This window comes from Loxodonta africana, chromosome 1 (assembly GCF_030014295.1).
Source record: "Loxodonta africana isolate mLoxAfr1 chromosome 1, mLoxAfr1.hap2, whole genome shotgun sequence".
In the NCBI taxonomy this organism is placed as follows: Eukaryota; Metazoa; Chordata; class Mammalia; order Proboscidea; family Elephantidae; genus Loxodonta; species Loxodonta africana.
In genome coordinates, this window is record NC_087342.1 from 218,345,405 (window position 1) to 218,357,782 (window position 12,378).

General features: G+C 41.1%; 1 protein-coding gene across 1 annotated transcript in view; it reads left to right on the plus strand.

The window, feature by feature from the left end:
• The window catches only part of UST (uronyl 2-sulfotransferase), a 366,657-nt gene extending 360,298 nt beyond the window's left edge, over nt 1-6,359 (plus strand). Inside the window, exon 8 of the mRNA XM_010586963.3 lies at nt 2,469-6,359. Within this exon, the coding sequence (XP_010585265.3) occupies nt 2,469-2,752 (284 nt within the window). The 3' untranslated portion in view covers nt 2,753-6,359. The remainder of the gene's footprint in view (nt 1-2,468) is intronic.
• Nucleotides 6,360-12,378: the final 6,019 nt, after the last annotated feature.

Genomic DNA, 12,378 nt, shown 5'->3' on the forward strand with positions numbered 1-12,378 from the left:
CAGTTGTATTTGGAATGCCTTTCAGCCTGGGGGGCTGGTCTTCTGGCTGTATATCAGACAATGTTCTGCTGCTATTCATAAAGTTTTCACTAGCTGAAAACATGTCTGTCAGTTTGTCATACTGTGGCGCCTTGCATCTTTCTGGGAAACTGGGAGCTATGCCACTGGTATTTCAGATACCAGTAGGATCACCCATGAAGAACAGGTTTCAGTGGAGCTTCCAGACTAAGACAAACTAGGAAGAAGGACCTGGCAGTCTACTTCTGAAAAAAATTAGCCTGTGAAAACCTTATGAATAGCAGATATAGATATACCAAACCCATTGTCGTCAAGTCGATTCCGACTCATAGTGTCCCTATAGGATAGAGTAGAACTGCCCCATAGGGTTTCCAAGCCTGTAAATCTTTACAGAAGCAGCCTGCTCCGTCTTTCTCCTGCAGAGTGGCTGGTAGATTCAAACTTCCAGCTTTCTGGTTCGTATCTGAGTGCTTAACCACTGCGCCACCAGGGCTCCTGATATAAATATAGATGCCTCAGAAGACAGACCTGAAGGCAGGCCTGGTAATATGCTTATGAAAGGTCGCAGCCTTGAAAACCCTATTTAGCAGCTCTACTCTGCACACAGGGGGCCACCATGAATTGGAATTGACTCAATGGTGACTAAGAACATATCCAGAAAACCAGTTGCAGTCCAGTCAGTCCTGGCTCATGGCAACCTCATGTGTATCAGAGTAGAGCTATGCTCTGTAGGGTTTTCAGTGGCTGATTTTTCAGAGGCTTCTCTGGGTGGACTCAAATCTCCAAACTTCAACCATTTCTACTGCCCAAGAACTTAGATAGATAGGCTGGTAGAAAGACAGATAGGTAGACACATAATGTAAGCACCTTATAATACATTTTATATAAATATAAAACCTAAAACTATGTATATACATATATATATATATAAAATAAGGTAGTGTACATTATTTTTGGAAAAAGTTGGACCAAATAATTTAACTAATGAATTCATTTGAAAATCACAAGAATCGTATTTTTTTTTTCTTGTGTTAGGTAACAAAACCACACACCATTTAGAGTGCTTCAAGAGAAAGGGATTGTAGGAGACTGGAAAGGAGTGAATTATGTTTTGGGTGGCCTCTCAGTTTTTAAAAACTTTATGCCTTGTCTGTCGGTCTTTACTAAGTTTTTTTTTTTTTTTTAACTCTGCCTTTTAAAAACACAAAGTGTTTCAAACAATTAAGACCGATTAACATGCCCCACATCAGATGAGCTAGATAGTGTATCTGCAGAGAAGACAGTTGGTATAAAATGTTCCATCATGAACCCACTTTAGAAGAGTCTATGCCACCTTCTTTAATGAAAACTCTAGAAATGATACATCTGAATGTGTATTATGCCTTTCAGGAAAATAAATTTGAAAGACTATACCCTATTTCAACGAGGCTGTTGCCACTCAGAGAATTTTTTTTTTTTTTTTAATTCTGGAACTGCTATTGGAGGCTTCAGAAAGTATCTCAAATACCCTTGAAAATGACAAGTGTTTGTCCTTTGAGGTGTACCCAACTTTGGAAACAGCCATTTGGAGCTATGCTTAGTTAATAGCATACCTCTTCAAATTTGGTAACAAAGGTTTTCGTTAAGAACAAGATGATTAGAAAGTGGTGAGACAGGTTTTTTTGAGTGCCTCCTACTGAAGGTATGTGTGTAACAGGAAATAAAAGAGGAAAAGTTGGTAGATTTTCCTGTTCAAGGAATGTATAACTTATAGTTAGCAATGAAATTGTGGTCAAATTATATGTTTCACATCACATGAAAAAGAAATTAGACAGATCATGTTTAGCTAATGAATGCTGCTATTGGCACTTAGAATATGCTGAGATCCTTCAGTTGGGTACCATTTTTCCCTTCCATTACTTGGATATTTAGTTTCTTTCTTTAGGTGATGCCAAAATTATCCAGATAATCCTGGTCTTCACCATTGTTCCTTTTAAATGAAAGCATTGAGAATGATTGTTCATAAAGGGAAAATATTATATGATTCCACTTATATGAAGTGGAACCTGGGATAGGCAAGTGTATACAGACCTACATTTATTCATGGTTACCAAGGGCGGGCAGGAGGGAAGGGGAAAGGGAGACTCATTGCTTAGGGGACACTGAGCCTCTGTTACAACCTGAAAAACCAAACCCGTTGCCGTTGAGTCCATTCAGACTCATAGCGATCATATAGGACAGAGTAGAACTGCCCCATATGGTTTCCAAGGAACACCTGGTGGATTTGAGCTTCCGTTAAGGGTGATGGAAAAAGGTAATGGTGATGGTTGTACAACACGATGAACACGGTTTATGTCACTGAATCGTACGTGTGAAGAATGTTAAAATGGCAAGTGCTTCGTTACATGGATATTTACCATAATGAAAGAAAAAAGGATGATTGCTCATGTGCCACCCTGGTTCTCTTCCAGAACATAGGAAACTTGGGAACATGACTGTGACCGTGAAGAAGACCGTCCCCTCTCCCGAGGCCGTGCAGATCCTCTACCAGCGAATGAGATACGAGTACGAGTTCTACCACTATGTCCGAGAGCAGTTCCACCTGCTGAAGCGCAAGTTCGGACTTAAATCTCACGTCAGCAAGCCCCCTCTGAGACCACATTTCTTTATTCCAACTCCACTGGAAACCGAAGAGCCAATTGATGATGACGAACAAGATGATGAAAAGTGGTTAGAGGATATTTATAAGAGGTGATGCAACACTGTGTTGCCTCCCATGGCTTTATCTCCCTTTCCAGAAAGTTTTTTGTTTAGAGAAAAAAAAAAATCCTGAAGGGACTAAATTAATGCTCGGCTGCATTAAAAAGAACAAAACATTCCCACATGTTGGGGTCATTGGGAGATGCCCGGTTTTGCGGGTTTTATTTGTTTAATTTTATTATGTGTTTTTCTTGGCTCCTTGGGTCCTTCCCAGGTACACTAGATGGCTCCATCACAAGACATCTCATCATAAAATAGCTTTTTTTCCACGAGTATAATGGGAGGAAGGGAGAGAAATATGCTCCATAGCCCAATAATTTATCATTTGTAAAATATCTTGTAAAAATATTACCTCAGTGGTAGCAGACATCCAGATTTGTATATTTCAGTAGAAATACAAAACCACTTTAGAGACCAGGGCATCTATTCTAGAAGGATTTAAGAGGAGAAGGGAAGCCAGACAGATGAGGACATCAAAAGAGAAGATGTCCCTGGACAAGTGGTTTCTACCCACATTGGATAGAATTCTGCCTCTGGTCCATCTCAGGGGACACCTTCACCGAGAGCAGTGTACTTATCTCTGAAAGAGCAAGTCAGTTTGTGCCACCTCCCCAACCAATCCAGAGCTTTGAGCGTCTTTCAAGGGTCAGAGTGCATGGCCAGCTGCATTGAGGCATTCCATTGGCAAGCACCATCCTAACAGATTGCAAAGCAGCAGAGCAGGGAAAAGAATTTACGATATAAGAAGGCGTACAGGCACTGGGTTTTGGGTTATAGGCAAGACAGATAAATCTGGAGATCATCGTGAGGCATCAAGAAAAGGGCATGGTCTTGTCATTTCCACCCAATATGAAACACCTGTCTCCCTGGTAGTGCTTTAAATGGATGCCCCCAGGGACCAGTTTAGTTCTAGCACTTGACAGACTTAGGAGTTCTAAGTCTGATCACAGACAATGCATGATCTATCAACCACACTCCTGAACCAAGTAGGGTCCCATAGTACTTGGTGTCTTTTAGCTTCTAGTCCCTTGAGAAGCAACTGATTTCAGTAAGAAGGGGTACTGAGTTCTGTGCAGGCAGCAACAGAACTACAGTCTCATTTGTGAAGGTACTGGCTCACTCCTGAGCATCCTAACTAGGGACATTAAGAACAGAAGAAGCAAGAGCTTCTTGGTAAGAGACTGCTTGACCAGCACTATGAGGCGGTGGCTGTCCTCAGTGTGATCTGAGTAGATGTTGGACAGTTGCACTGCCCCAAAATAGCTCTTCTCCCCACCTCCCACCCCTGTCATCTGCTGCCTATCAATGATGACTTGGTCCAATCATCAGAGAGCTGTTTCCTTGGATTCTGAAGTGTTTTCACTTTAAAGAAAATCCGACTGAAAACACATACACCCACAAGTGGATAATATACAGCTAGCTGAGAAGCAGGGGTGCAGGTGGTGGGGGCAGGGAATGCAACCAGGAAGGACACATACAACCAGTTTTGTCTACTTCATGCATTTTCCCCTCAAGCCAACCCTCCAAGCGGACTAACAAAGTGTGAGTTGGAAATATTTGATAGTGACTAAGACTCCGACTTTACACAAGCTACACATTTTCTACTTTTCAGAAACCAACACGTCTCTCCAGAATTTTTTCTTCCTTCACTACTTTTGGATGGTAGCCAAGATAGAAAGCAACCCATTTGGAACCTGTGTAGTGCACACTATGCTGCTTTATCATAAGATATATTAAGAAAGCTCCACCGCCCAGGAACCCGGTGGAGGCTGGCACCATCAGAGGCACAAAATCCAACACTTGGCCTCTTGCGGGCCTTCTTTCTGCCCCCAGAGAATGGGGGCAGAGAGGTAATTAAAGGAAATGCTCTTAGAAGAGGAGACACCCTTTGTCCTGTTCGGAGAGACCAGGGCCCTCCTATCTATTAAGGCAGACTTTAGAAAACAGCTACTGTATTCAGAACAAGAACAAGGATGGCTGCCTGGTACGTTGTGAGTCATTTCTATGAAATTCCATATAAAGAATAATGATTAGTGTTCACACGGTGCAGTCTCATAATCTGAAAATGAAGTGGAGAAAGGAAGGTTCTGCTGCTGTCAGAGTATCAGGACCATTGGCCATTTCAGAAACTTCATCCTCTTAGGGCAGGTTCACATGGGCCCTTCTCCCTGTGCGTTTGAAGATATCTGTATTCAGCAGGGATCCTTGTATAATATTGCAACAAAAGATGTTGACTGACCGACTTATAGGGCCCAACAAACAGCCCTGTGGTTACCCCTTTTCTCCCTGAAAGCCAAGGTACTTCATCAATTTATTTGGAGCACGTGACAAAGTTTCTTTGGCTCTGGGCCCAACACAATTTGTACTTCATGAAATATATTGTACATTTTACATAGTTTAATTTAAAAAAAAATACATTTTAAGCTGGTTAATCTTTGACTGCCTTATTTATTATAACCTTTCAGCACATTCCAAGGTTTTAGTTACTCAGGAAGGAGTTAATTAAAATGATTTTATTTTGGTCTGATGGATGTTTTTTAAAAGGAAAATTCTTATTCTGACCCTTTAGCCTACTTGCCTCGAGTGCCGTAAAAGTGCTTCTAAATCTGTTTTTTTTTTTTTTTTTTAAGAAGAAAGAAAAAAATGGTGTTTGACATTGATGGAAATTCAAAAATATATATGGAACTGAAACATTAGCTTAGCTAAAATAAAAGCAATCTGTGTTTGAGATGAAGTGTTCCTTAACTTATTCATTATCCACATAAATAAATGAATATAAATAAGTTGAATTTTTTTCTCCATTCTATTGATAGCTGGAAATAAAAGGACCTGTAATTTCTCATGGTACCCTCAGCCTTCTTAATTGGTCAAACTTGTTTGTTTGTTTGTTTGTTTTTCCCTCAAAATGTGATTTTGAAATTCTGTATTTTAAAAAATCTATAAACTTTTATTCTGGAAATTATATGACACCAAAAAAGCTGGTTGAAGGAATGAGCTCGTCATTTCATTATCCAGTTGTGTATTTAGGAGACTAAACACTGACTTTATTGCTATTTCCACTGCTGGTTTGGTGTCAGCGCTGCTTTGCCTGAATCTCCAATCTCCAATACCAGGTATCTATGCTCTCTGCTGCAGTAACACAGGAAAGGAAGGATATGCCTCATCTCTGAGCGTGTACCCTGATCTCTTTCTCAGACATGTAGACTCTCTAAAGCTGGACAGCACGAACCTCCCAAGGGAGCATATTTGATCCAGAAGTGCCCTCCCTGGGAAATTTGCTGCTGTGTTCAAATGGAATGAACATGAGAAAGACAGAGTACTTAGGGACTACCAAACTTTCTAGATATTGGACACTAAATTCCAATCACGTATGACTTTTATAAAATAAAAGAATCAAAATCTTGGTACTAAATGAAAGAAAAAGCCATTTTAGTACTTCATTCCAAGTAAGAATCTGACAGTCTTAAACAGCAAGTGCTAAGTGACGACCTTTCCTTATCGTGGAGTTTGTTCTTCTGTACCCTAGCAAGATGATGCTTGACTGTTAACAAACTTTAAAGAAAAAGATAAGTTATAAAAAAAAAAAAAAAAAAAAAGAATATGCCACAACTGGAGGTGCTTGTTGGGTTTGAAGTTCTTTATAAATGTTCTGCTACCTGTACCTGTGGGATTTTCCAATGAGCTATTTGGCATTAAATGAATTTTATAAATAATAATAGTATTTCTTAAAATACAGAAGGATAATCCATACACATTTGGAAAAACAGTCCTGTGGATCAAAATCATGAAACTACCTTCGAGTAAAATTAAAGTTATTATTGTTGCTGTTACGTGACTTGAGTCAGTTCTGACTCACAGCGACCTCATGTACAACAGAATGAAACACTGCCTGGTCCTGTGCCATCCTCACAATCGTTGCTATGCTTGAGCCCATTGTTGCAGCCACTGTGTCAGTCCATCTCATTGGAGGGTCTTCCTCTTTTTCGCTGACCCTCTACTTTACCAAGCATGATGTATTTCTCTAGGGACTGATCCCTCCTGATAACAAATCCAAAGTATGTGAGACATAGTCTTGTCACTGTTGCTTCTAAGGAGCACTCTGGTTACACTTCTAAGACAGATTTGTTCTTTCTTTTGGCAGTCTATAATATATTCAATATTCTTCGCGAATGCCACGATTCAAAGGCATCAATTCTTCGGTCTGCCTCATTCATTGTCCAGCTTTCACATGCATATGATGTGACTGAAAACACCATGGCTTGGGTGACGTACTCCTTAGTCCTCAAGGTGACATCTTTGTTTTTTAACACTTTAAAGAGATCTCTTGCAGTCAATTTGCCCAGTGCAATGCATCTTTTGATTTCTTGACTGCTGCTTCTATGAGTGTTGATTGTGGATCCAAGTAAAATGAAATCCTTGACAACCCCAGTCTTCTCTCCGTTTATCATGATGTTGCTTATTGGTCCAGTTGTGAAGATTTTTGTTTTCTTTATGTTGAGGTGTAATCCATACTGAAGGCTATAGTCTTTGATCTTCATCAGTAAGTGCTTCAAATCCTCTTCACTTCCAGCAATCAAGGTTGTGTCATCTGCATAACGTAGGTTGTCAATGAGTTTTCCTCCAATCCTGATGCCCCATTCTTCTTCATATAGTCCAGCTTCTCGTATTACTTGCTCAGCATACAGATTGAATAGGTATGGTGAAAGGATACAACCCTGACACACACCTTTCCTGACTTTAAACCAATCAATATCCCCTTGTTCTGTTTGAATTACTGCCTCTTGATCCATGTACAGATTCCTCATGAGCACAATTAAGTGTTCTGGAATTCCCATTTTTCCCAATGTTATCCATAATTTGTTATGATCCACATAATCGAATGCATTCGCATAGTCAATAAAACACAAGTAAACATCTTTCTGGTATTCTCTGCTTTCAGCCAGGACCCATCTGAAATTAGCAATGATATCCCTGGTTCCACTTCCTCTTCTAAATCTGGCTTGAATTTCTGGTAATTCCCTGTGGATATACTACTGCAGCCACTTTTGAATGATCGTCAGCAAAATTTTGCTTACATGTGATATTAATATTATTCCATAATTTCCTCATTTGATTGGATCACCTTTCTTGGGAATAGGCATAAATATGGATCTCTTCTAGTCAGTTGGCCATGCAGCTGTCTTCCAGATTTCTTGGCCTGGTTGAGTGAGCATTTCCAGCACTGCATCCCATTGTTGAAACATCTCGATTGGTATTGCGTCAATTCTTGGAGCCTTGTTTTTCACCAATGCCTTTAGTGCAGCTTGGACTTCTTTCAGTACCCCATAGGTTCCTGATCATATGTTACTTCCTGAAATGGTTGAACATCGATCAATTCTTTTTGGTATAATGGCCCTGTGTATTTCTTCCATCTTCTTTTGATGCTTCCTGCAACGTTTAATATTTTCCCCATAGAATACTTCGGTATTGCAACTCTAATCCTTGAATTTTTTCTTCAGTTCTTTCCACTTGAGAAATGCTGAGTGTGTTCTTGCCTTTTGGTTTTCTATCTCCAGGTCTTTGCACACGTCATTATAATACTTTACTTTGTCTTCTCAAGCCACCCTTTGAAATTCTGTTCAGCTCTTTTACTTCATCATTTTTTCCTTTTTCTTTAGCTACTTGAGGTTCAAGAGCAAGTTTCAAAGTCTCTTCTGACATCCATTTAGGTCTTTTCTTTCTGTCTTTTTAATGGCCTCTTGCTTTCTTCAAGTATGATGTCCTTGGTATCATTCCACAGCTCTTCTTGTCTTCAGTCATTAGTGTTTAATGCATCAAATCTATTCTTGAGATGGTCTCTAAATTCAGGTGGGATATACTCAGGGTCATACTTTGGCTCTCATACGCTTGTTCTAGTTTTCTTCAATTTCAATTTGAACTTATATATGAGTAATTGATGGTCTGTTCCACAGTCGGCCCCTGGCCTTGTTCTGACTGATGATATTGAGCTTTTCCATCATCTCTTTCCACAGATGTAGTCTATTTGATACCTGTGTATTCCATCTGGTGAGGTCCAGGTGTATAGTCACCATTTATGTCAGTGAAAAAAGATATTTGCAATGAAGAAGTCATTGGTCTTGGAAAATTCTATCATGTGATCTCCGGCATTGTTTCCAACTTTCACATTCCAATCACCAGTAATTATCAGTGCATCCTGATTGCATGTTCCATCAGCTTCAGACTGCGGAAGTTGGTAAAATCTTCAGTTTCTTCATTTTTGGCTTTAGTGGTTGGTGCGTAAATTTGGATAATAGTCGTATTAACTGGTCTTCCTTGTAGGCGTATGGATGTTATCCCATCACTGATAGCATTGTACTTCAGGAGAGATCTTGAAATGTTCTTTTTGACTGTGAATGCAACGCCATTCCTCTTCAAGTTGTCATTCCCAGCGTAGCAGACCATATGATTGTCCAATTCAAAATGACCAATACCAGTCCATTTCAGCTCACTAATGCCTAGGATATCAATGTTTATGCGTTCCATTTCATTTTTGACGACTTCCAGTTTTTCTAGATTCATACTTCATACATTCCAGGTTCCAACTGATAATGAATGTTTGCAGCTGTTTCTTCTCATTTTGAGCCGTGCCGCATCAGCAAATGAAGGTCCCAAAAGCCTGACTCCATCCACGTCATTAAGATCAACTCTACTTTGAGGAGGCAGCTCTTCCCCAGTCATCTTTTGAGTGCTCTCCAACCTGAGGGGCTCATCTTCTGGCACTATATCAGTGTTCCACTGCTATTCATAAGGCTTTCACTGGCTAATTCTTTTCAGAAGTAGACTGCCAGGTGCTTCTTCTTAGTCTGTCTTAGTCTGGAAGCTCAGCTGAAATCTGTCCACCATAGATGACCCTGCTGGAGTCTGAATACCAGTGGCATAGCTTCCAGCATCACAGCAACACAAAAGCCCCCACAGTACAACAAACTGACAAAAACTAAAATGACTGACTTCTTGATAATGAAGAAACCGGTAAAAAATATATATGTGTGTGTATATATATATATTTGTGTATGTAGAAAAACCTATTATAGGCCAAAATTGATATGAAGTTTCTATTAAGAAAAGCACAAGGAACACTTTCCATTGAAAATCCATTGTGGTAGAACTCAGATTATAGCAGACAAGTTCCAACAGAGGAACAAACTCTGCCTAAACCGGTTGCTACAGAGTCAATTCCAAATCATGGGGACCCCTTTTGTGTCAGAGTAGAACTGTGCTCCATAGGAATCTGATTAGGACCGAAACAAGCCTGAAATCACAGACTCAGAGCTACAGTGGAGCTTAGCACCCACCTGGTCCATTCTCTCATCGTAGAGATGAGAAAACCAAGGGCCGGAGAGGATATGTAAATATATCACAAGGTAACTTTTCAGTGAGGTTGACTTAATGTTTGAGTATCTACCAAATTAACACATTAAAATAACTATACAGAGCCAAAGTCCATCTAATGATCTAGAATCTGGAGCGGAAACGATGAGGCACTTCCAGCCCCACCGAGCACTACGGGCCACAGGGAAGCTTCACAGTGTGGCTGTCCTGGGAGTCAGTGCTGTGGGACCCCCTTCCACGGAGGGAGAGCCTGTTGTTTTCAATCACAGAAGTCCTCAGAGGCAGATGCCAAAACAAATCTGGTTTATTCTAGATTTTTCACTCTACTCATTGGACACAGAGGGCTTCTTGTTTCTTGGTAAACAGATTCGGGCCCTGTTTGCCCATCTCAGTTTATGGAGTTTCATTGTTCTTAAAGGCAAAACGAAGAGGCAAGTCCTCCTTCCTGTAAGGAGATGTACCCACCTCCAAAGATAGAGTCAAAATGGGGCCCGTATAACTAGTTGAGTGCAGACCTGCCGTTAGGAAACCAGAACTAGAGGATAACCAGGCCCTGAGTCCACACAGGCCTCCTCACTCCCCACTCTGTTTTACTCACTTGAGAATTCCTTTCTGCGTAGCACAGGCTTGGCGCTGAGCTCTGAGTACTGCTGATTCCCAAGGAACACCCAGCCCCGCAGATGTTCACGGGTCACAGAATTGTGAACTGACCACTTGTGCATTTTGGGTTTCAACTTGTAAACATGGGGATTCCCTTAAAAAAAAAAATCGGGGGGGGGGGAGGAGGGAGGGAAGAAAAAATCACTATGCAAAGGAAAAACGTGAGCTAAGTTGTTCCTTTTGGAATCTTGGCATGTGTGTTTAGCTATCTTCAACCTGGCTTTCACCATACACTGTGTGCTTTGAGCAGGCATGGGGCAATCTGCCTCACTCTGTGCTGCCAGAACATCTCAGACTTGACCTGTAACACGCCTCTTATTCCAGTCATGAGCAGAGACAGCCGGCGAATGGGCCGTGCCAGACGCAGCATGCTGGCTGCATGGAACAGCTAGAACAGTGGCTAAAATCAGGAAGCAGAGCAGTTGACTGACTAGAGCAAGGGCTTGCACACAAACAAAGTCCCTGAGTTCAAGTCCCAGCTGATCTATTTCATTTGAGTCAATCACTTGACATCCTGTGCCTACAGTCCACCCATCTGGAAAGCATTAGAATGAAAATAGGATGCCCACTCAACACCAACAGCTGCTTTGGGGTGAACCATATACCAGCTTCTACTTCCCATATGGAGTCCCTGAGTGGTACCAATGGTTAGCATGCTCAACTGCTAACTGAAAGGGTAGAGCTTTGAGCCCGCCCAGAGGCGCCATAGAAGACAGGCCTGGTGATCTGCTTCTGAAAAGTCAACCACTGAAAACCCAATGGAGCACAGTTCTACTCTGACATACATGGGGCTACCATGAGTCAGAATCTACTTGATGGCAACTGGTTTTACTCTGAGCCACAGGCCTTCCTAGGCCGAGAGAAGGTTCATTTTCTCCACAGAAAGGTAGTGTCCCCAGCAAGAGAGCATGGAATTTCAGATAATTCCCGGTCCATTGATGCCCCTCATCCCTCATACCCTCAGGTGGTGCTGACCACAATATTGAGGAATGAGCACATATGGTGGAAAATAGTACTTTGGAAATGTGAATTGAAATGATAGAAAGAGGCACAATCTCCAGATGTGTGTCAGAGTAGATACAGCAGGGACCTGTGCTGAAGACATTTCCAGCCCTCACCTCTTGGCCTGGCTCCTGCTGTTCCATGTACTATGCTATTGTCCAAGACAAACTACTCTTCGGATTTCCATTTTTCTCCAATATTGTCTTCAGGAGGAGTTTGTCCAGTTGAGTCAGAAGATGAATTCATCTCAAATCCTCTAATTTGTACTAAATACAGGCTTCTTCTAGGTTCTTTAGAAAACCCTGTGTGTCTGTCATCCTGTTCATAATAACAAGAGCCTAAGACATCCATATGTGGATTAGTACGGGTTATGCACAAGAAAAAAATTTAATAAAAAGTGAAAACTTGTTAGCACGGGATACTGTGCTTCTTTGGGCTTTTGTTTCTCATTCTCAGAAGTGGCATCACTGCTGTGACATTGTCTGAGAAATCTGGGAGTGATTTTGTGGCCTGGTGACGTTTTCAGAATAGTGGATCTTTCTGAGCTCACTATGGGACTTCCCGGGGTTGAGACTTTAATCCATCACATTA